At 35.5% G+C, this 26236-nt stretch overlaps 1 protein-coding gene across 2 annotated transcripts in view; it reads left to right on the top strand.

Annotated features, from left to right (window-relative positions):
- The first annotated feature begins 8547 nt into the window (after window positions 1–8547).
- The window catches only part of LOC128550305 (E3 ubiquitin-protein ligase RFWD3-like), a 46570-nt gene continuing 28881 nt past the window's right edge, over window positions 8548–26236 (top strand). For both annotated transcript variants that reach the window (XM_053529112.1, XM_053529111.1), the window contains exons 1-3: window positions 8548–8674; window positions 18510–18652; window positions 21351–21465. In XM_053529112.1, the coding sequence (XP_053385087.1) occupies window positions 18529–18652; window positions 21351–21465 (239 nt within the window). In that variant the 5' untranslated portion in view covers window positions 8548–8674; window positions 18510–18528. The remainder of the gene's footprint in view (window positions 8675–18509; window positions 18653–21350; window positions 21466–26236) is intronic.

The following is a 26236-nucleotide window of genomic DNA, read 5'->3' as shown; positions in this document are numbered from 1 at the left end:
CAGAAGTTAATAAATAGCTCAAGTTGACGATTTGAAGTTACATAGCATGATACATGTATAAACAACTGCATAAATTTTGGCAGACTGTTACACTGAACATGCTTTTGAAATTTAGACTGCGGTAGAATCTAAAATAGTGTCTGTTAATAAGCAAAACAAAAAGCTCCCTATTGGTTTCGTACAGTAAAAGTAATAAAAATGAAAACGTTTGCCCATTATGGTGACTTCTTACAATTGTAAATGATGGATTGTGTGCAAACGCACTGAATACTAGTAATCAATACAATATTTTTGTATTATTTCTAGGGGTGTAGCACATTTTTGTTGCATTTGCCAAACAAATACATTTCTTCCGTCTTGTGCAAATGAACATTACATTGCTCCTCTGTGAAATAACAACAGAGGTCCATAAATTAGATAACTAAAATGGACAGAATAAGGGTTCATCAGTTTAAAGCGTACAAAAAGTGAGCGTTGAGCTGGACACACCAGGGTCTATATCAACTCCCCCTACACCCCTTTTGTGATAAGACTCTAGTCTACATTTCGTTTGATAGGTAACGATAAGCCCATTGGAATGGTTATTTACTAATTTTCTCTATGGCAGAATAACATTATGAACTGATATCTGTCAATGATGTATAAACAATATTGTACTATATATACAATATGTTATAACAAAACACTCGGATACAAAAACCTACAGTTGTTGATTGTTACATAACATCTATAAATATAAACCAGAATGTCACAATATATGCCCGTAATAGCATTTTTTACACTAGCACCTGTATTTTCATATGGAAATTTTTGGGCCAATTATAAAAAGTTATAATATAAGTTATTTATAGTAACAACAAAGGGAAGTTAATCCTAAAAAATCTATATAATATAAGTCTACACAAAACTTTTCACCAGGCAGAGATCAAAATACACCTAAAAATTGGATGTAACATGCATGCTGTACCACAGAAAAGTGGTCTCGATTTTTCTCTAAGGCCAGTAATAATAAAGTTACAATCAAAATCCCTCCATGCATGAAGAAGAAATGCTCCAAACAAAGTCATTCTTGTATCTGACCTTTGGCCTCTAAGTGTGACCTTGACCTTAGACCTAGGGAACTGGTTCTTGCGCATGACACTCCGTCTCTTGGTGGTAAACATTTTTGCCAAGTAATATTAAAACCTCTTTAAAGATTGTTGAGTTACAGACTGGACAGAAAAATTAGCCCTTTTGGCCTTTGACTTCCAAGTGTGACCTTGACCTTTCAGCTAAGGGCCCGGGTTTTGCGCATGACACGTTGTCTCATCCAGGGGAATATTTGTGCCAACTGATATTTAAATCCTGTTTTGCATGACAAAGTTATAGGCCGGACAGGAAAAAAATCTATTGACCTTTGATCTTCAAGTGTGACCTTGACCTTTAAACTATGGTTCTGGGTTTGCGCATGACACGTCGTCTCATCGTGGGAAACATTTAAGCCAAGTACTATTGTAATCCCTTCATGGATGGCAGAGTTATGAACCGGACAGGAAAAAAGCCTTGTTAACCTTCGACCTCCAATTGTGACCTTGGCCTTTGAGCGAAGGGCCCGTGTTTTGCACATGATACGTCGTCTCATCATGGTGAACATTTGTCCCAAGTAATATTAAAATCCCTTAATGAATGACAGAGTTATGGACCGGACACGAAACAGACCCTATTCATGTCATGTTAAAATTTGACTGCCAAGTGTGACCTTGATCTTTAAGCTAGGGGTCTGAAAGTTGTGCATGACACATCGTTTTATTATGAGGTACATTTGTGCCAAGTTATATTAAAATCCCTTCATGGATGGCAGAGTTATTGACCGGACAGGAAAAAAACCCTGTTGACCTTCGACCTCCAATTGTGACCTTGACCTTTGAGCCAGGGGTCCGGGTTTTGTGCATGACACGTCATCATGGGAAATATTTATGCCAAGTAATATTAAAAGCCCTTAAGGAATGACAGAGTTATGGACCGGACACGAAATCATGGACGGACGGGCGGAATGTCGGACTGAAAAGCGCATTCCTGTTGTCCCATAAACTGGTTTTCAACCAGTAGGGGACTGAAAAGCGGGTGAAATGCATCCAAGACTACAGCCAGGCCGAACGATTGGGTCATTCCATACCCGTAAGGCACAGAATACATCCGGATATTATGATATGCATGAGGAAAGATTACAGAAATCGGGACTTCAGCCCCAAGATGAAATAAAAAACATACTACATTTCATGTGGATGTATATATGATCTCAACGTGAAACAGGTTTTGTCACTGCCTTTAAATTAATAAAGCAATTTTCAAAATCCTAGAAGTGCATCCTCTTGGAGATTTTAAGTATGGGGTTTCTCCAGATGCAGGTGTTAATAACTTAAATGCAAAGCAAGTGGATTAAACACCAGCCAGAATCACCAAAAACAAGTAATTCCCTAAATCAAACATATTTATACTACTTTATCCAGATAAAATTACAGAACAGAAGTAAGTATACTGCCCATTAGTGTAAACTGCTATTTTCCGGTATACTTTTCGAAAAAGTAAAAACAACTTTTACTTTAAAAGCACCGTCAGGTCAAACTTGAATTAGATATCGGTCTTTTAAACATTTTGATGAGGATGCATTTAAAATGGACTTGATCAGTTGCTGACTGGACTTTATAACCAGCAATTTTGACCAAGCAAATACCCTTGATGTATTTTATAGTATTCTGAATTATATACATGTACTTACGAACCATATACACTTCAAATGGCTACACGTATAACAAAATAAATCCAGTCAGACTGTTTAAAAACAACTTAACAAAATTAATTAAAACTTCAAGTGTATGTTAAATATCTTTGTTTTTCTTCATTATTTAATATTGATTATATCACGTCATTTGAAGAAAAAAAGATAACAGAATCTCTGAACAGTGATAAAGTTACCGGCAAATGGTACTGGTCCAAGAATTATCAAGTTTTGCTACGACACTGACTTAACTTTTTCAATATTTATACAGTAGATATCAGTATGGAGTGTTTCCCGACAAGCTAAATATTTCCAGTTTTTTAAATCGTATTCTAAGGAGGAAATGTGCAATTAAATTTACATCAGTCATTTTCAAGGTAGTGAAAAATATTGCTATCCAGCTGCATAAGTTCTTCAACACCACTAAATTAATAAAATACTATACACCATGGGCCACCTGGCTTCCGAAACACGTATTCTTGTCAACGGCTCTTATTGTATTAACTGATAAACGGGCGAAGGCTATTTACTCAGGAAGAATAGTTGGTGCATGGTGTGTTGAACTTCCTAGATCTCCGTAAGGCTTTTGATTGAATTGATCATAACATTCTCTGATGCAAACTGAAACCGTATCATTGTAGTGAAATTTTATCCTGGTTTAGATATTACGTAAAGCGTCGAACTCAAATTGTCCAAATAGATAATATCAAAGCTTCATTATCGTGTATAAAACGTGCGTAACAGATGGGTCTGTACTTGACCCCATGCTCTTTTTGATATGTAAAAGTGATCTTCCATTGACAGTTGAAAACTCAAACATCGGCCTAAATGCCGATGATTCTATAATGCATGTAAGCGACTATAACGTATCATTTAATTGTTGAACGAAAAGTGCAAAGTGATATTATCAAAGCTGATAACTTAAATTGTACATGTCTAACAATATGGCCTTCCATCAAAATAAGACAACTAACTTGTTAATTGGTACCAACGAAAGTCTTAAATGATAGGGATTTAGATTTTTTTGAAGAAATTGAAAAAGGCATAGAAAAATATGACAAATTTGGTAAAAGTTTTGTTTTAGGTGATATGAACTCAAGGTCATCAGATTTACCGGATATATTAGATTATGACAAGTATCTTGATTACGATGATGATGATGATGATGATTTATTGCAAGTAATTTATACCCACCCGTTCTAATCAGGATAGATGCATTGATAATAACGGTAGAAAACTTGTTTCTTTATGTAAAAGTACAGGTTTTATCATTTTGAACGGTCGATTGCATAAAGATCATGGATTAGGTAAACACACGTTTTGTTCACCACGTGGCCTAAGTGTCACGGATTATCTTTTATCACATTTTTTGAATTATAGTGTTATCTCGGATTTTAAATACTAGACTGGAACAGTTTTTCAGATCATTCACCTTTATATTTTAGTTTTAAAGGGAAACGTTCTATTTCGTGCGACCAGTCAAATAATCCGGATAATAAATATCATACGGAAAATAAGATTGTATGGGACGAAGAAAAAGTCAACGAATTTCAGTCACTTTTATTAAACAATCGACACGAACTTGACGCATGTTATGATGAAAATTATACAGTTGATTCCCAGGTTGAAATAATAACCAACTTTTTACATGAAAACGCATTAAAAATATTTGGAAAGTCAATAAAATTCTCGAATTCAAATTCTCGATTATCTAATAAATCGAAATGGTTTGATGAATCTTGTTACACAACAAAAAATAATTTCAAGAAAGCAAGAAATACATTCGTAAAAGACAAAAATGAGGAAAATAGACTTAATTTTACAAGCATGCGTACTAAGTATAACAGAATAAGGAAAAAGGCAAAAGCTAGATTTAAGCTCAATGAAGGAAAACGATTAGAAAAAATTGCGAAAAGTCAACCTCGTAAATTTTGGAAATCAATAAAGAAATGCCATAAAAATAAAAATAGTGATAGCGATGAAATAAAAATAGAAGATTTATACAATCATTTTAATACATTATTGAGTGACCATGTAAATAGCAATTTTAATGACATAGAAAACGAGCCAAATACAGACATTTATGATGAGGAACTAGATAGGGTGATATTAGAATATGAGATCCGCGAAGCAGTTTTTAAACAAAATAATTTTAAAGCGTGCGGTCCCGACTGCATATCCGCAGAAATTATCAAGGCGTCGTATGATGTAATTTCACCATATTTACTATCACTATTTAACAGACTATTCACAAATTCCGAGTATCCCAAATGTTGGGGAGATGGGTTTATAGTACCTTTATTTAAAGGCGGTGATGAAACTGATGTAAAAAATTATCGCGGTATAACGCTGAACAATATATTTGCAAAAATATACTCTCAGATCCTTTTAAATAGGCTAACAAAATGGACAGTTAAATATGAGAAAATATCAAATAATCAGTTTGGTTTTCAAAAAGGAAAGAGTACTGTCGATTGCGTTTTTATATTTCACTCGGTAATCTCAAAATTATTGAATTCTGTTATAAAGTCTATTCCCTTTTCATCGATTATGAAAAATGTTTTGACAGGATAAATAGGTCATTTCTTTGGCAAAAATTAACAACAGAAAGAGTAAGCTCTAGAATGGTCAAAGCAATTAAATCTATGTATAATATTGTGCGTTCATGTATTAAATACAAAAATCAAATATCTGAACCTATTGTTTCAAATTTCGGCGTAAAACAGGGTGACCCTAGCTCTTCTTTGATGTTTATGATGTTCGTGAATGATATTGTTGATAATATAAACTCTGATTTAGATGGAATATTTTCATACGAAGACTTAATATTATTTCTCATCTTGTATGCAGACGACCAAGTGCTCTTTGCCACTTCACCAGAAACTTTACAATCGATGTTACATGACGTTGAAATATATTGTAATACATGGGGATTAAAGATCAATACTACGAAGACTAAGGTTATGATTTTTGAAAAAAGTACTAGCCACACACTCATTATGACTTTTCTTTATATAATACAAAATTAGAGATTGTAACGTCATTTAAATATTTGAGGGTATACTTCTTTAAAAATGGAAGTTGGCATAGAACACAAAAATGCATAGCAGAGCATGCGTCTAAGGCTATGCATAAATTGTTTACAATTTTTAATAGTTACGAATTTTCAATGAGCGAAAAATGTATATTGTTTGATTCATTAGTTGCTACTGTTCTTAACTACTGCTCTGAAATTTGGGGTATGAATGATGGGAAAGACATTGAAATTATTCACACCAAGTTTTGTCGTAAACTTTTGTGCGTTAATAAATCAACCAACTTGATTGGTCTGTATGGAGAACTAGGAAGAGTTCCCATGATAATATATAGAAAGATAAATATGGTACGCTACTGGTTTCGTTTACTGAATTCGAATGAAAACTCATTACAAAAAAGAATTTATCATATGCTGCGTAACGATGCGAATAATAATATTACATATAATAATTCAAACTGGGCGTTTCAAATAAAGATATTGTTAGAAAACCTGGGATTGTCGGATATATGGATAAGTCAAGATAGTAACAGTATTTCTTTTTCTACTATAAAACAGAGAATATTAGACAATTATTATCAAACTTGGTATGCTAGCATTAACAATTCTCAACGATTACTCTCTTACAGTAGATTTAAACATTCATTTAATCCTGAAAAGTACTTAAATATAATTGAAGATAAAAAGTTTCGAATTGCTCTTAGTAGATTTAGGTTATCGTCACATAATTTGGAAATAGAAAGAGGTAGATATAACAACACGGATCGAAATGATAGAAAATGTAAATTTTGTAATCTTAATTCTTTAGAAAATGAATATCACTTTCTTCTTGTATGTCCGTTATATATAGAATTACGAAGAAAATATTTAAAACCATATTATTATAGATGGCCCACTCTAAATAAATTTGATAATTTGATGTCTACGGAAAATAGAAAGGAATTACTAAATCTCTCAAAATGTATTTATTTTGCGAATAAACTAAGACAAGATATTGAAAGTTAGTTTCATTTTAGAAGCAACACCATTTTTCCATCTAACATAGTTATTGTATGTTAGAATGTTCTGGATGTAATAATAATAATCTTGCAAAGCTTCTCTCAGTATCTGTATTATTATATTAAATGTTAAATATGTCTCGCTACATGTCAACTCTGTTAAGGCTAGAAGCATTTATAAAAATGCTTAATTGCTGAATAAATGTTGTTGTTGTTGTTGTTGTTGTTGAATAAAGTTAGACCATAAATCTAACTCTGACCGTTCATGTGCGGTGCCCCATTGTGTTTCATTATTTGTTTGTTTTGTCCTCATGTGTTTGCTTGGTCTTTGTCTGAGCGTGTGTTTGTCTGTGTGTGTTGGTTTTGTGTGCGTCCGCGTGCTGTGGGTTGTACTTTAGAGAGACTGTCCCCATGCATTTTTGGTACGTGGCTTTACCTGCTGGATATTCATCCTTGTCTTTTCATATTGAAAACGTCCAACCAAACATCATCCTATAAGATTCTTTCACTGGTTGTAGGTGCAGATGAGAATTTCCGGCCTCGAGGGTAACTGTTTAGGCGGTAACGCGGTTCCTACCGAGTTACAGCCTAAACAGTTATCCGAGAGCCGGATATTCCCATCTGCACCTATAACCAGTGACAGAATCTTTTTCTTGCATACCGATATAAAGATATAATAATAAAAATAAAATCAGTCGAACGGTTTTCTTTTTAGAACTATATTTTATAGCAGCGTATTTAAACAAAGCGCGGGAAATCAACGTCCGTAAACAGGAAAGACGTCATGACGTTTCAAAGACAAATAACAATGTTTAGTTCCGGTTTTGTTTTATCAGTTCCAGCGTAACGTTATGAATTTTTGATAAAATAACGTGTTTTGAATCGAGAAATATACTATCAGGAACAAAGAGGAACTGTCAAGGTATTGGATTTTTATTTCGTTTTTCGAAATGAAATATAAATAACTACATAAATCTTCTACATATATGTAGTTCGTAATACGTCATTTAAAGCACGAGAGTCATCTTACACCCCGGGGTTTAAGATGGATTTTTCCAGCACCGGTAAAAATACCGGAAATCCCCGTCTGGTATGTAAGAAAGTATTCTCTTCTATGAGCTTAAATGATTAACTTTCTCAAACAGGCTTAGATAATTAAAGGATGTTTGGTTTCTAAACCATTGAACAAGCTTGCACCTCCTTATATATGTTACACAAATGAGCCGTGCCATGAGAAAACTAACATAGTGGCTTTGCGACCAGCATGGATCCAATAAAGTTTTTTTACAATGCATACTATAGTCTTCCATTTAAAACGAAGTTTGACCTCCAGCACATTTGAGATAAATCTATTTTTTCTTAGTGGCTGTGAAAATTTGGAAAGACATCCCTTAGTCAATTCTAGCACACTAAATTCATTTAAATACTTACTTACAAACTTTCTTTTGATCAAAACAGTGGAGAGATTCACTATACAGGCGTTTATATTATTATTTCTATTTACAAGTATATGCTATAGATAAGAAATGACTGTGATAGTTCAGATATATTTGTGAAAATGGTTTGTATTTGTTAGACGGCTTCGTTGAAGTTATATTTTCTAGTATTTTACTGTTTGTTATGGTATCATCATTTGATTTCCCTTCATCTAAATTAGGTAAAAAGAATTTGTATAGTTGAGCGTCACTGTCCCCTGACAGCTCAGGCTCTGACCGTGTAAGAACTGTGGTACGGGAATTAGGAGTTTAAATAATAAACCGGAACCAGAAAAGTTTGCGTTAGCGAGATTTGGCGCAAGTTCCAAACTTTGATTAAGAAAGAAATGAGCGTGTACGAACTCGCTTAATAAGCGTATAATTAATATCCTACCTTACTGAATTTCAGGTAATACTTCTGTTGTTAAAAGGTTGGGTATGAAAGAAGATTCCGGCGTAAATAATATCCGAAAATTGGTTCTGGACGACAACTGTTCGTCTCTGTGGTACAGATGCCTTCCTACTGATCAATATGTCAGTGGTGTGACCAGGGAGCTTGTAGGGACCATGGTATTTTCTTTGGCCAAGGCTTTCCGCATGACTGTTGTGCCACATGTATGAGCAAGACATGGCCCGGTCATGATACAAAAAATACCCCCGTTTTCATCTGTTTCGTTTTGTCAAAGCCTAATGGACCTGTTGTCTCTCCGGTATATACCATACACGTTATATGTTTTTCTCCTTTAGTATGTTCTCTTATAGACTCATAGTATAGTATTTCGCGAAATTCGGTTGTTTTCGTTTTATAAAAAGACTTAAACAGGCTGGGCACATCTCCCAGTCGGGGTAAATTACCTCATTCGGGGTAATATACCCCGATCGGGGTACAATTAGAACAATAGAAAAGCATAAAAAAATTGATATTTCTTTTTTCTTTAAAGTGCTAACATAAATATTTTTACTTTTAAAGCTTTATATCATCATTACAAATATGCCTATGTACCATTTTATCAATTTTGCATATGTTAAAAAATGGTGAAAATCTGAAATTTTTACAACAAAAATCTGTTAAAAAATTATCATATTATCAACTGTTTATATTATAAGAAGTTGACCTGAGAATATGAGCATTAGCACTTCCTTAATAAAAAAGTTATCAAAAATTTTGTACTTTTCTATTGTTCTTGTTTTACCCCGATCGGGGTATATGACCCCAAACGAGGTAATTTACCCCGATTGGGAGATGTGCCCAGCCTGTTAAACAGATCTTTTGGATGCTTCAGCGAAGTCATCAGTTACAGCTGGAACAACTGATATGGGGACTGGAAACCGGCATTTATCTTATCTTATGCTGTCGTCCAATTGAAGCGTATGCCGTAGGTTATTCTGCTATTACTCAAACACTTACGCCTTACAGTTTAACTCATCCTTTCAGTGAAAATGTGGGAAAGCATTTGTTGAATTTTTTGTTGAAAACAAAAGTTCTGCCATGAAATTATTGCCTGCATCTGGTTTTAAATGGAAAATATCTACATTAATGTTACTTTTCGCCCTGTGAAAATGGCTAAATCTAGACAAGTTTGTCTTACCCAGAGAGAAAGATGTCGTTTTTTACATGATATTTGCCTTGTTGATTCAGAGTATTTAGAACAAAAACAGGGGTGTAGAAATGGGCCGTAAGCCGGAAAAATCAACCGGCTATTTGAGCATTCTCACCGGCTACTTTTTCCGCAACATCGAAAATAAATTTTGTCAATTTTGTCTTCAAATCCGCGGAAACTTGATGGTATACGAAGCTGCATTGGCTCAATCTATAGTTGTACCCACCTGGTGAGTAAATAATTTGTTACTTCCGCTGAAAAACCCGTTGCTATTTTTAGCTCATCTGATTTTTTGAAAAAAAATGATGAGTTATTGTCATCACTTGAGCGGTTGTCGGCGTCGGCGTCGGCGTCGGCGTCGGCGTCGGCGTTGCCTGGTTAAGTTTTATGTTAAGGTCAGCTTTTCTCCTAAACTATCAAAGCTATTGCTTTGAAACTTGGAATACTTGTTCACCATCATAAGCTGACCCTGTATAGCAAGAAACATAACTCCATCTTGCTTTTTGCAAGATTTATGGCCCCTTTTGTACTTAGAAAATATCAGATTTCTTGGTTAAGTTTTATGTTTAGGTCAACTTTTCTCCTAAACTATCAAAGCTATTGCTTTGAAACTTGGAATACTTGTTCACCATCATAAGCAGACCCTGTACATCAAGAAACATAACTCCATCTTGCTTTTTGCAATAATTATTGCCCCTTTTGGACTTAGAAAATCAGTTTTCTTGGTTAAGTTTTATGTTTAGGTCAGCTTTTATCCTAAACTATCAAAGCTATTGCTTTAAAACTTGCAACACTTGTTCACCATCATAAGTTGACCCTGTATAGCAAGAAACATAACTCCGTCCTGCTTTTTGCAAGATTTATGGCCCCTTTTGGACTTAGAAAATATCAGATTTCTTGGTTAAGTTTTATGTTTAGGTCAACTTTTTCTCTTAAACTATCAAAGCTATTGCTTTGAAACTTGCAACACTTGTTCACCATCATAAGCTGACCCTGTACAGCAAGCAACATAACTCCATCCTGTTTTTTGCAATAATTATTGCCCCTTTTGGACTTAGAAAATCATTTTCTTGGTTGAGTATTATGTTTAAGTCAACTTTTCTCATAAACTATCAAAGCTATTGCTTTAAAACTTGCAACAGTTTTTCACCATCATAAGTGGACACTGTACATCAAGAAACATAACTCTATCCTGCTTTTTGCAAGAATGATGGCCCTTTTTAGACTTAGAAAATCATGGGTAGGACAATATTTCTATTACACAAAAAAAATCAGATGAGCGTCAGCACCCGCAAGGCGGTGCTCTTGTTAAACACGCACTTGCAGCATTAGCTCGGTGCGTGACGTCATTAGTCGCATACCTCTAGTGAAATTTTACGATGTGTACACCGCAATGGAGGGTGACTAGTTCAAGCAAAAAACACTTGATTGTTTTTTTTTCAACCACAGAGGAAGCGTAGTAAGTAAAACGTATATATCATGCAACTGAATCTACAAGTTTATACCAGCGTGATAGACCGATATTTTTGTTTTCACAGACTGATTTGTTGTCGCGGGAAATCTGGAATACACAAAACGAAAGTACATATATATATGCCGCATAATGCGGCTCGCAAGCGTGTCACTAAACGAAAAACAAACAAATAAACAAAAACAAAAAACACACACGCACACACGTAATTTATTAACTAGATCTGACTTTTAATCAAAAATATTTAAGTTTTTATTTAATAAAGTACACAAAACACAACTCGTTTGTGTATTAGAACCAGATCTAGAATTTGCGTGCCTCTGTTGTAATTATAATTATGACACTGGTTTACAGCAACTCTCTTGAAGAAGTTTGGTCAGTGAGTCATATGCTTTGTTTTCGTATGAACTTTTGACCACTAATAACATTCATTTTGCATTTTTGTTTTGTTTTAAAGGGGGGGGGGGGGGAAAGGGGCTTGAAATAAATATGCAGAATTTTCTTTGAGTCTTGAGGAATTGTTATGAGTGTTGAACCTCAAAATATTGACCTAGATTTCATTTAAATATTTAATCTGTAATATTATGATTGAACAATGTTCAGAAATGTTTTTCAGAAGCAGAGGTTCAAACTGATTCAATGGCTGAAAATGTTATTAGCAGAGAAGAAATTTCTGATATTATTAGAGCAGAGTTGTTGGCTTATGACAAATCATGTAGACTTGAAATGAATGAATCTGATTCTCAGTCTGATTATGATAGTGATGACTAATGATAGAACAGTTGGTGATGTTCCAAATATTGCCATTTTCTAGTCAATGTAAAATTGTGTCTACTAGTCAATATTATATGTGCCAATTATAAATGTTTTTTGAATTTCCTTTTACATAATTAAATTCATCAACAAGCCAAATAAATAATGAAAAACCTGCCTCAGATGACTCGAGTTTTGTCTTCCAGAGAGGTCAAAATCACTGTCGGCTCGGGGGGCTACGCCCCCCTGATCCCCCCAACAGGGGACGTTGTCCCCTTGACCCCTCTGGGGGAGGACCCCCAAACCCCCCTTCCTTCTACTTTGATTGATTTTCCTGCTACTTCAAAACATTTCTACACCCCTGAAAAAAATTAGGACATATTTTAATGAAAATAGCAAGTCAAAACTGTAAACTGTTGCCTGAAAATATTTGTTTATGATATTGCTCTGTTCTTCACCATTTAAATGCGTGTTAAACCTAGATGATTTTCTGCAGTTTTATCTGAAAGTTCGGAATACTAAATGTAACTTCATTGTCGGCCTTTTTTTTAAAAAAAATATTGTTATTTTAATTTAAATACATTGTATTTTTCACACATCAGTTTTAACATTAAATTTATTAAACTAATTTTTGGAGTTTAAACAACAATTTCGTTTGAAACATTCCCTACGTTCAAGAAGAATGTTTGTTTCTGTATGTAGAAATCTGACATTATAAACAATAATTATAATTATGGCTCTACAAGATTAAGAAAAGTGTTAGCTTTCTTTTATTTTCAATTTTTTTTTTCAAATCCAACAAAAATCGGCCCTTTGATAAAGGTTTGAAGTTACGTGGTAAAATATTTCTTCAGGGAAGTGAGCTCGAGTTAATTCATAATAATTAAGCATGTCACCACATGCAGTCGCATGCTGTTTTTGCTTCAGAATCCCTTTAGATCAATCTCTGATCATCTAATTATCGTCACTTAACATGTGACTGGTAAACCCTTTGAACAATAAGTGTTACAGCTCCATGATTAACATGAGGTAATATGCTAATTACACGCTAATCGATAGTGGCTAAAACAAAATATCGTTCACTAATGACTGGTCGATATTTACAGGTATGGACGACAGCATATTACAGATAAATGTATTGATTTATACGGAGTTTCTACTCCCCCGTATTAGACCTTCCTGGTTACAGCTGACAAGTTTTCCAGGTGTTCTTTGTAGGGATCATCTGCTGTATTTACAAGAAAAAGTTCAGCGCTGAAGTCTCTGATACCCATGTTAAGGAATAACTCCTGCTTTAACCTTTCTCTATGGGCTTCATATATGGGACACTCGTCTATAAAGTGTATCACAGTCTCTGGTTCTCCACATCTGCAGAATGGCATGTCTTTATTTCCTACTTTATTTTGATATTCATTAAGGCAATAACCAATCTGCAGCTGGAGAAATGTTTTCTGATTCTTCAATCCCTGGAAATTGATGTACTTAGGTTTAACTTCTTGCCTGAATTGATATAAATGTCGTCCATTCTCACTGATATCCCACCTTCTTTGCCATTTCATATGAACCAACTCCCTAGCAGCATGACAGATATCTGCTTGACTTGTAACTATCTCATCATCTGCCATGCTTTCCTCTATAGCTGCCTCTTTGGCCAGTCTGTCTGCTGTCTCATTCCCACTGATACCAGCATATCCAGGGGTCCAATCAAGGTGGATGTCTGCTCCAGTCATTTCTAGATCTTTTCACAGTTGCAGTATTTCTGATGACAAGAATTTGTGTGTTTTATTCTCCCATCCAAGATTAACAATGCCTCAGTGATTTTTTTACTTTTTTTGCCTTTTCAATTGGGAATTTTTAGCGCGATAAACTTCAAAATTGGGAAAACTTAACAAACCTTAATAAAGAAATCATTTTGAAAAGTTTTGATTTTAAGGTAAATTTATTTCATTCAAATATGCACTGAGGTTGAACAGACAGGACAGACAGGTTATTTTCTGATGTCACAGGATCTGATGGCTCAGATAGCTTAGGGTCACCATGAGCTTCTGTTGATTTCTGAGGGTCATTTTGTGGGGACTCAGATTTCTTGGACAGATCAGTTTGCTTTTCTGACGTTTGATTTGAATTTAATTTCTCTTTAACTTTACCAAAAGATGTTCAAATGTCCGGAGTACCGATGGCGTGTTTAAGTTTTATTTTCTTACTATAATATTTGGAATTATGCGACATTTTTCGATAATTTAGGTAAGTTTCTAACAATTTTTTTTCCGACTCATTTTGACGCATGAAAAAGCGTTTAGTGACCGTGATGAAAGTCATACTAAATGCCGTACTATGCCGTGACCCGTTTTATGTAAACAACGTGCTTCGAGTTGGCAACAAAATTCTGCGAATAAACCATAATTAGAGTCGGAATTTTTATGATTATTTGCATCGTTTTAGTTAAACTTTCACAAGAAATCAATCTAATTGGGAAAAATCATCTCGTTTTGGGGAATTTTTAAGCATTTTTTGGGAATTTTGACCATTTTTGTCAGTTGGGAAGACGCCGAATTTCGGAGTCAAATCGGCGCAAAAAAAATCACTGTGCCTATAGCAGTCTGACTGTCACTTAATATTTTTATGCCCCTCTTCGGTCGGTCTGTCTGTCGGTTGGTCAGAATGTAGACAATCCGTTTCCAGATGATAACTCAAGAACGCTTGGACCTAGGATCATGAATGTTGATTAGAAGGTTGGTCATCACCAGCAGATGACCCCTATTGATTTTGAGATTGGTATGGCAAAGGTCAAGGTCACAGTGACCCTGAACAGTTAAAGGTTTCCGGATGATGACTCAAGAACGCTTGGGCCTAGGATCATGAAAGTTGATAGGGAGGTTGCTCATGACCAGGAGATGGTCCCTATTGATTTTGAGGTCAGTATCAAAGATCAAGGTCACAGTGACCCGGAACAGTTAAACGGTTTCCGGATGATAACTCAAGGTTGCTTGGGCCTAGGATCGTGAAAGTTGATAGGGAGGTTGGTCATCACCAGTAGATGACCCCTATTTATTTTGAGATCAGCAGGTCAAAGGTCAAGGTCACAGTGACCAGGAACAGTAAAACGGTTTCCGGGTGATAACTCAAGAACGCTTGGTCCTAGGATCAGGAAAATTGATAGGGAGATTGGTCAAAACCAGCAGATGAGCCCTATTGATTTTGAGGTCATTAGGTCAAAGTTCAAGGTCACATTGGCCAGGAACAGTTAATCGGTTTCTGAATGATAACCAGAGATCAAATTTAACGGTCGCTAACTCGCAAAATTTGAGTAAGAATAAAAAAATGCGAGTAGAAAATCATGGCACTCGAATATTTTCGCGATCACGTTTGAAAATCGGGGAATTCGCTCAAACTGTCCTTTTCTCTTTAAAAACTCCTTTCGGGCAGTTAATTTTACCGATAATCACGTGACTGCTTCTAGACGCTTGTCGCTTTATACAAAAGTAATTATCGGATATGTAAGTAAGCGTCTAGGTAATATTTGTTTTCATTTTGGATGTCTGTAATTTGCAAAGTTCTGCGAAAATGGAGAGGAAAATAACGTTTCTTGGTGCAAAAAGGCCCACGGAGCTCGAAAATGCTAGCAACACTACCGGCAGTGACCTGAGAAAAAACTTAAAACATCAGCCTCCAGCCAAAAGTCCAAAGAATCATTGAGTACTTTGGTTTGTATTGTACTTTCAAAACCAGAAAGTCCCAAGCCTGTCCGGACCGTGAAGTTTTATATGAAACCAAACAACAACAAAACAACTTAAATTTAGCACGTAAACAGCTTTTAAATAATTGCTAGTGGAACCCATCATTTTGCTAGTGGAAAAAAATGGCACTAGCAAAAATTTGCTAGTTGGAAAAAAAGTTAAATTCGATCCCTGATAACTTGAGAACGCTTGGGCCAAGGGTCATGAAAGATGATACAGAGGTTCATCATGACCAGCAGATGACCCCTATTGATTTTGAGGTCAGTAGGTCAAAGGTCAAGGTTACAGTGACTCGGAACATTTAAACCGTTTCCAGACAATTACTTGAGAACGCTTGGGCCTAGGATCATGAAACTTGATAGGGAGGTTGGGTCATGACCAGTAGGTGACCCCTATAGATTTTGATGTTAGTAGGCCATAGGTCAAGGTCTCATTCACCCGGAACAGTTAAACCCTTTCCGGACGATACCTTGAGAACGCTTGGGCCTAGGATCATGAAATTTAACAAAGGAGGTTGATCATGACCAGCTGATGACCCCTGTTGATTTTGAGGTCAATAGGTCAAAGGTCACATTGAACCAGAACAGTAGAACTTTTGTTTACAGTGAACAAATAATTTCTGTTCCTTGTGCAATTACTGAATGCATCAAGGGGGGCATTTCGTGTTCGACGAGCTCTTGTTAATTTGTTGATTCGTAATCTCTTACACTCTTCTAGGACTGTTTTAGGTTTTATCTTGATAGCCACCATTTCATCTATAAGGATCGATGATAGTGTCAAAATTGAAAAATATGTAGTGAAATGTGAGCCCAATTCATATGATTATGATAAGTATGATCTACTGAAAGCTGGAATCAACAGATTTGAGCCTGCGAGCAATTCATAATTTTAACACGTCCATAACATTGCGGAATGATACTAATTTCACTTGGGTAATGATTACATTTTACTCGGACTTTATCATAGACTCCCTGTGTAAAATCTCAAACTTTAAACTAAAATCAAAGTATTAAATCCACATAATTTTTCAGTGAAACTTCGAGGTTTTGTTCTTTGTAGGATGGTTGCGAGCATGTGAAGTCAAAAATTTAATCTGACTTCTGAAATATGTGATATTTATTTCATTGTAGAAATACTTCATTTTACCCAAGTGGAAACTGGCAGGTGCTTGAAAATGCAACCCTCTGATTGGTCAATTAGAACGCCTGATATTAGTGATGGGCCGATTAGCGGATATAATCGATTGACGGCTAGAAAAGTCCAACCGATTCAAATAATCGATTATGTTTTCTCAGAGTCGATAGCGGGTACGAATCTACACGGGTATGAACGAAGGTTTCCGAAGGGAAATATGGTGCGTGAGAATTTGTTTACCTTAGAAATATCCGAAATATGGACTACCTGCATGCATAACGGATAAAACAGAAGTATGCCGACACTCAATCATTAGTATTTCGTTTCAGTTATCCAATGAAAATGGATTTAACATCTTACAGTTAGGATCAGCTGTTAACATGGCGGCGTCCATAGCGTCAATAAAAGTGGGGCCAAAAAAATTAGCGAAACTTTGATAAATTTTCGTATTTTACAACGGTATGCCCGAGGGAATTTATCTGTTGAAACTGGACACTAATGCCATCAAATTTCCGTGTCCATGACGTGATTTCAATGGAAAGAACTTTGGTGTTTTTATGCAATTGCAGTTGTCATCGAGTTGTCATGATTTTTTTTTGCCAAAATTCCGTTTACCCAGTATCGCTGACCAGTGTACATATGGAAACAGATTAAACTCTGATTTTTATCTGATCATTTTTTACCAAGCTTCATGACATTGTTATATGCCATAGCAACAAGTAGTTGGAACATGGTGCTACTCAGTAGTGTCAGGCTATGGTAACCATTGTATGAAAATATTAATATTACCGAAAAATAAGTAAATTCATTTAATGATTTTCTACAATCACTATTTTTGTCATCCAGAGAAAGACTGTACTTCCTTGCTGTATGCTAGATATGTTACAGGTACAGGTATACCAGTCAACTGTCACAAATGACAGCTATGAGTCTATGATACATGTATGTAAACCAGATTGCAATTTATTGTTGTTTCCCTGGCTGCAACTAATTAGTCATTACTAAACAAGTTTCTGTTTACCATGAACCAGCTTTAAAACATCTGATTAATGGTAGTTCTTTATTTTTCAAAAGAGCATATGAATTTTAAGAAAAACAGTCACTTTAAAGACATGACTATCTGAATAAACAAGTATGAAAATAAATTACATTCAACCGATTATTTTTCCGATACATCACATCGGTTTACTAACCGATGTCCCATCACTACCTGATATCATGATAAAGTTATGAATGGGTTCACTTCTGACTGACTGTAGATAACATTATTTGAAGGAGTGGCATGACCCTTGGCTTTGATGCTTGTGTCTTAATTAGCTTTGGGGATCTCTTCATCTGTTCCACCAGGGATCAAATGTTTGACATTAACATTAAAAAGCCTGACCTGTCAAGACAATATGAGCTAAGAGTATAAAACATTGCAATCATTTTTTTCAAGTAAGAAATTCATTGCCTATGTGGTCAAGTGTTGTTGTTTAACTTGAACTGATACAAAAAGATTGGTAAATTTGAACTCACTTGTATCTTTTTTTTTTTTGTAATTTCCAGTGTAAAATGATTATCTGCAATGGCTGAAAATGTGTCCCACTCAGAAGTCTTACCACCATCTCCAGTTGCAACATCTACACAGATTTCACAGGCTAGAAATAGGCTGCCTTTATTTCCAAGACTGCCTTCACTAGATGTAGAATGTAAGTATAACTTGTATTTAAATTAAAATTGCATTTAAATACAGTTGAACTTCAATGGCTCGAACTCGGATCTTTCGAACACCCAGGATCGCTCGAACTTGTCGCCCAGTCCCGAATTTATTCCTTTTTTAGCTCACCTGAGCACGAAGTGCTCAAAGGTGAGCTTTAGTGATCGCCCTGTGTCCGTCGTCGTCCGTCTGTCCGTCGTCAACAGTTTGACTGTTAACACTCTAGAGGTCACATTTTTGGCCCAATCTTAATGAAACTTGGTCAGAATGTTACCCTCAATAAAATCTTGGACGAGTTCGATATTGGGTCATTTGGGGTCAAAAACTAGGTCATCAGGTCAAATCAAAGGAAAAGCTTGTTAACACTCTAGAGGTCACATTTTTGGCCCAATCTTAATGAAACTTGGTCAGACTGTTACCCTCAATAAAATCTTGGACAAGTTCGATATTGGGTCATCTGGGGTCAAAAACTAGGTCACCAGGTCAAATCAAAGGAAAAGCTTGTTAACACTCTAGAGGTCACAATTTTGGCCCAATCTTAATGAAACTTGACCAGAATGTTAATCTTGATGATCTTAAGGTCCAGTTTGAATCTGGGTCATGTAGGATCAAAAACTAGGTCACCAGGTCAAATCAAAGGAAAAGCTAGTTTACACTGTAGAGGCCACATTTATGACCATATCATATTGAAACTTGGTTAGAATGTTAATCTTGATGATCTTAAGGTCAAGTATAAATCTGGGTCAGGTGAGGTCAAAAACTAGGTCACTAGGTCAGATCAAAGGAAAAGCTTGTTAACACTGTAGAGGCCATATTGATGACTGTATCTTCATGAAACTTAGTCAGAATGTTAAACTTGATGATCTTTAGGGCAAGTTTGAATCTGGGTCATGTCGGGTCAAAAACTAGGTCACCAGGTCAAATCAAAGGAAAAGCTAGTTAACACTTTAGAGGCCACATTTATGACTGTATATTCATGAAACTTAGTCAGAATGTTAAACTTGATGATCTTTAGGTCAAGTTCGAATCTGGGTCATGTCGGGTCAAAAACTATGTCACCAGGTCAAATCAAAGGAAAAGCTAGTTAACACTTTAGAGGCCACATTTATGACCATATCTTAATGAAACTTTGTCAGAATGTTAATCTTGATGATCTTTAGGTCAAGTTTAAATCTGGGTCAGTTGGGGTCAAAAACTAGGTCACTAGGTCATATCAAAGGAAAACCTTGTTAACACTTTAGAGGCCACATTTATGACTGTATATTCATGAAACTTAGTCAGAATGTTAAACTTGATGATCTTTAGGTCAAGTTCGAATCTGGGTCATGTCGGGTCAAAAACTGTGTCACCAGGTCAAATCAAAGGAAAAGCTAGTTAACACTTTAGAGGCCACATTTATGACCATATCTTAATGAAACTTTGTCAGAATGTTAATCGTAATGATCTTTAGGTCTGTAGGTCAGGTGAGCGATACTATTCTATATAGTTCTACCTCGGATCGCTCGAACTTCGATAATTCGAACTCTCAAACTCATTTGGTGGTCCCCTCGACTTAATTACAGTGATAATTACACCTATTCAGTCGAACAGACAATTTTTGCCGGGATGGCTTGTGTTTACTAAGTTTTCACACTTCTACCTGACAATTCGCCAAGCTTCCCCTTTAACCGGCGCATGCGTAATTTTCACACGCTTTCGTAATTAGCGCCGGTATACGACAAACAAATTAAACAATGTGACTTTCGTTCACTGCAATGCTTTAATGGGCTTTAATGGGCTTTGATTTATACGAATAAAATTATTTAAAATGATTGAGCAATGTACATACTACGTCTGTCTTTATTTTTTCTGCTTAAAAACTGGAGATCCGACGTCAACTTTCATACTGCTTTAGCACGGCTGAACAACTTAGTAAAGGACCCGGATATTGGGGGATAGCTAAGTCGGCTACAGGAAAGCAATATATTTGATTATATTTGTACTGGGCTATGATTCAAAAAGGTTTGTTATTCATGTCTTTCTATTTGATGCTGTCTTCACCAAATTCTTATAATTATATTAGTGTTCTATCTGTGTTTTATCTATGTCATGTTTGAAAATAAATAATAATAAAGCATATTTCAGCGTTCGTTTTTTATTTATCATCGTATCATACACACATTAAGGTAGAATATGACAATATATCACATCATGCCCTCGAATTCCCAAAATCAAAATGGCCGCCATTTGGATGGCTCTTACAACGGAAAACTCAACTAATTTCCACGGGACCCTCGAGTTCGAGCCATCGAAGTTTGACTGTATACGTTACTATTTAAGCTTGCTATATAGATCAGTACATTTATTTCGCTGTTTTGTTTGCTTTTTAGTTCATGAATTTTATATCATATTTTGTATATCCCTCAAGACATTTCTAAAATATGATGTGGGACCTTTGTGGAGGAGTAGTTAAGGACATTGAATTGGCCCACATGGATTTTGATTGGAAACCTCACTTCGGGTATACATGCAGAATTCATTCATACATGAGGGAAAAATATTGTTTCGGAAGAAGTGGATCAAGCAGCAACTCTAAGCTAACTAGGAAAAACTTGATTTATTTGTTGAATGTTGATATAATTGAAGTATGCTGAAGCGTTACTACGTCTAATACATGTACTGAAATCTGCCTTGTTTATATATTGTTACAGTGGATATAAATGAAATCGATGTGGAGCCATTGTCGCCGATAGCAACTGTATATGCAGGTCAGACTGAGAGAGGTCATTCAACAGCTGATAGCAGCGTAAACAGAGCAGCACACAGGTAATCAAACATTTATATGAACATCTGACTCCTATCCAAGAGATTACAGGTTTGAGTCCTGGTGTTCCTTTACTTGAAGGCACAAGTCACAAGTACATGTACTAGTCAAATCACTAAATAGGGTTAACTCAAGTTCTTTTGTTTTAAGGACTTTCTCTGTTATCTGTGTCAAAATAAATAAATTTTTATTAAGTTTTTTCACCAAAACCCAACACAGCTAAAAATATGCTTTTGAAAATGACGTTGTCCAATAGGATTTGAATGAAAACAGGTAAGGGTTTGAGGTCCAGGGGGAAAACTCCAATTTTAAAGGAGTTCTTGGGAACATTTGCTTTAAAACATTTGTTGTTGTTTTTTTTTAAATTAACAGTCAGGGGTGTAACTGTTTCAAGTTAACGCAGTTTATAACCCATTTGAGTTATTGCTTATAGTTTCATAACTTGTTTCAGTTATCATTTAATATTACAAAGACCTCCTGTGCCAATTCCTTATTTTGAATGAGACTAATGCAATTATTTCCTGAATCCTTGAACTTTTATCTTTCCAACTATGCAGTAAAATTTTTACGCAAGGCTGATAAAGGTTTATGCAAAGGTTTTAAAGCTATAACACTCCTAACATCCCATTATGCTTATCGAGTCATTATCAGACTAAAAGAGAATTTGATTAACCACAGTGTGCTGCTAATTTCACTTTAGAGGTCACTTGGTGAGAACAGCAAGATATTTTTTTTTAATAACTTACCTGAGTTAAGGCCTAAAAAAAAAATATGTTTGTTTCCTGTAACCCGACCGACCGTAAGTTTTTACCGCCGACCGCAATTTTTTTATGGGCTGAAATTCGAGATTCTGATCATATCTTTATTGATTATAGGGATAATTTAGTTGTACCCGACCTCGTCGCGCATAGTCACGAACGTTTCTGGTTCTGTCGGCATGAAACAACATGGCGAAAAGCCTGTTTGTCGGTAGACTCGAGGTTCCGGGTTTTCACCCGCGAAAATCGAGAAGTTTTCTTTGATGCATATCGAGTTCAAAAGTTCTGCCCCTTGTCAATCAAAATCTCGGTGAATTTCAATACTGTTCGCCGCCACAAGCGGAAGTATGGCAGTAGGCGGAGCGTCATATACTAATTAGCTACTGACAGATGTCAATCACGCCACGCGCCGACTGACACGTGGTTATCTCGCGGTTTGTATTTAGTACTTCATTATGAAAGGTGTTTATTGATCAAGGTGTAAACGTTAATTGATAAACAATTCGTAGAAGAGCAGTCTATTATCATGTTTGTACCACTTGTTCAGGGGTCACGCTGTCCATTTGCGACAAAAGATTAATTGTGGCCCCGAAAATCTCTATTTGGCAAAAACGGCCTGAAGCTATGTCTGTCTGCAAAACTATGAACTTTGCCTGTTACACAATGTTTACTGAACAAAAGGAATCAGTGTAGAAAAAAAACTTGTATGAACAACATCTGTTATTGAAAAGCGGGAGCAAATTTTCGACAAATTTATTTGATTAGTAATTTAAACAGGCCTCGACCTTAGCGGTGGACCGTTGGACCAACGCAACCAAAAATATCGGCAGGTCCACTATCAAAAGTTGGGTAGACCGACGGTCAACCAATTTTCAGTCACGGTCTGCAAATAAAATAAAACCCTTAAAAGTGAAAAAATAGGGGTGGTGGGGGGTGGGGGATCGTATCCATATCGGCGAATTCACAAAACGAAAGTTGATTTTGCCTTAGTACGGCATTCTACAGTTATAAGCACTGGCGAGTTAAAGTCAGGATAGCACGAATGGACTACTCCACCGATCGGGTGAGTGGTTTTTACGTGGTAACTTTACCAAATTGAGTAACTACATCAGGCAAAATTACCTGGATTGACTGGAATTTACCCGCGAATCGTAAAACTATCAAAACGTCATGCTGGTAATTTTCCATTCCACAGCACGTGCGCCCCATGGTAATACTTAATTTACATCGCAGTTACTTTTGACACAAAAAACGCGCGTAGTGCATTCATTTTTTAATATAATCGCTTCAGATATTCAACACCCCTTGAGAACTAATACAGTTTGAATTCTTTAACAATTCTAATAAGATATCGACAGGAATGTAGGCAAAATTCTTTTAAAACGATCAAATTTTCATATAACGTTTTGTAAAATTTCAAACAGCGCGATCTTGATTATTTATTTCCTATTTAAAGTAAATAAACGGTACATACTATGGTAATAAAATTTAGACTTTTGACCAGAAAATACAAAAAACACAATTAAAAAATCTTAAATAATGAAAAAGCAGCAGCAATTTAAATACATGGAGTAAAACGATTTTTTGGCAGACAGATTTCTGTTAGCACGGCAGAATAGGTTACGTGACCTCATGAACGTAAATAGAAATGTGGTTTTAAAATGAGGCAGTATGATGTTGTTGCGATTTTTAATAAGTTTTAAACGAGTCTTCGTACATATATTTTTTGACACAACACTTTGTTAGATATTCTTCTCAAACAATAATGTAAATTTCTTGAGGGCAAATAGGTCAGCATCGTTCACGGTCTGACACATTTACATGTCAGTTTATTCGGGATATTGCACATTCGCTTTTAAAAAATTAAAGAAAAAACTTTTTTACTGATATCTTCTCAACAATAAAAGGAATCGAGAAAGTACGATCAGACAGTGATGTGTCACATGGCGCGAAAACATGACGTAATGCAATGACAATCTCGTGGAAACTATACAGCTCTGATCTCCTCTGCAAATGCCACAATATCCGACACACTTCTTTTAGCTCTTTGAGGGGGTGTTAATTGATGATGAAAACGAGGCCAATTACTTAGTTTATCATCAGAATGATTACCGATAATTGTTGATGTTTTTTTTTTTTCACTTTCAACACTGGTGCTGATTGTGTCCATATTTTGGGACACTTTTCAAAATAATTATTTTTCGGGATAACAGATTGCTACAGTCTTCCATTTTTAATTATTTAGAAATAAGTCCTGTTTCTTTGAGTCATATGAAGTTATGACGTCTACTGCATCACAATTTATGAGATAGAATTGGAGGTCCACTAAAGTCTGAGCAGGTCAACTAGATTTTAGCAGTTGGTGAACCTGCTGGCAACTGCTGAAAAAAGTTAAGGTTGAGGCCTGATTAGGCAGTTAATTGGCGATAATAAGGTTACTAAACACTGAAATGTTCTGACATCTACTAAAAAAAAAAATTAAAAAAAAAAAAAAATTCCCTACCTACCGACCCCCATTTTTTTCAGCATGTTACAGGAAACAAACATATTTTTTTTTTATGCCTAACTATATTTTATACCTAAAACAGGTTATAAAATGTTTGAAAAAGTAACTGAAACAGGTTACATAACTTAAATCAGTTACACCACTGACTGATTACTGTTTGAAATTTATGAGTGGCTTTGTCTGAGCATAACAGGCATGCACAGTTGAAACTTGGTATTTGAACTCCAGATGAGATAACCGGAATTCAGCTTAACCCTTACAAGTAGTTGCTAAATTTCTATGATGAACTTGTCTATCTTGCAATTTGGACAGTGCCATTAACTGTTTAAAGGGGTGCTTACCAAAAAGATACTGACTGAATGGCGAACAGTGCAGATCATAATCTATGCTGGTCGCATAGGAACAATCAGTTATGTCCAGCATAGTAAGGGTTAACATGATACTTTTGTACAGGTGGGTTTTTTTTTAGCTGTCAGAATGTGTTGCCATAGTCATACATGTTTACTATACATATAAGGAGTACAGAACTTATTAGTTTTTGGTTTATTTTGTGATTGCATTTACAAGATAAAGCCTTTACATAATATATAGTTGGTACACTAAGTGTCAAAGTGGTACACAAAGTGTCTGGTACATGAAGTGACTGGTACACCCATTTCTTTTCGCATGTTTTATAAAAAATGACAGATTTTGGTAGATTAATAATAAAATAAATATCGATTACTGTTACATTCATTTATGAAAAAAAAATTGTTTAATGACATGGTTTATTACGATGTTCTGTTTGGACAATCGTGACTCTTTATTTAATCACCGTACCATCATGCATTGCGGTTTAATATTGAATAAAAGTAAATTTACGTACATTTGTAGTATATATATATATTTAAAATTGATGACAAGAAGTAATAATCTAAACTCGACATTTTAATGGTATGGTATATTACATATTCATAAATGAATTCATGCAATCAAAACCGACAAGTTTAAAAGCATAATGAAGCACTGTTCTGTACCGACATGCACAAAAATGTATTACTACACTGAGATGGTCCTCCATAGTTTCTGTTACAGATTGACTTTCTTTTGACAATTGTATGTATCACAAAATCGTTAAATGTCTGTCAGTTTGACTTAAACAATATTTAGCCGGCGCATTTTCTCCTAAAATTCAGCTGTTTTCATCAAGTCATCGAAGAATTTAAAACTTTTCCCCTCTGAACGTTCATGGAACAGTGTGTTTGGTAAATCACCAGTTGCCTTTCCTTTTAACGCAATACAAACTGGGGCAACTTTAAAAACATGATCAATGTACCTGTTGCATAATTCTACATTGTAGTTTTACCTCGTGACATTTTGAAATACATGTAAATAGTAATTTAAATACATAGGAATTTGACTGATTAGACTTGAAATTCACGTTGACACAACCAAAGTCGCAGTTCACGACTTTGACTTAAATGTGTGTAAATATTAAGAAAGAATTTTTAGAATTTGTTAGAAGTAACT

Source organism: Mercenaria mercenaria, chromosome 17 (assembly GCF_021730395.1).
Source record: "Mercenaria mercenaria strain notata chromosome 17, MADL_Memer_1, whole genome shotgun sequence".
Classification (NCBI taxonomy): Eukaryota; Metazoa; Mollusca; class Bivalvia; order Venerida; family Veneridae; genus Mercenaria; species Mercenaria mercenaria.
Note: the sequence above shows the minus strand (reverse complement) of the source record. Positions and strands in the feature narration are given on the sequence as shown.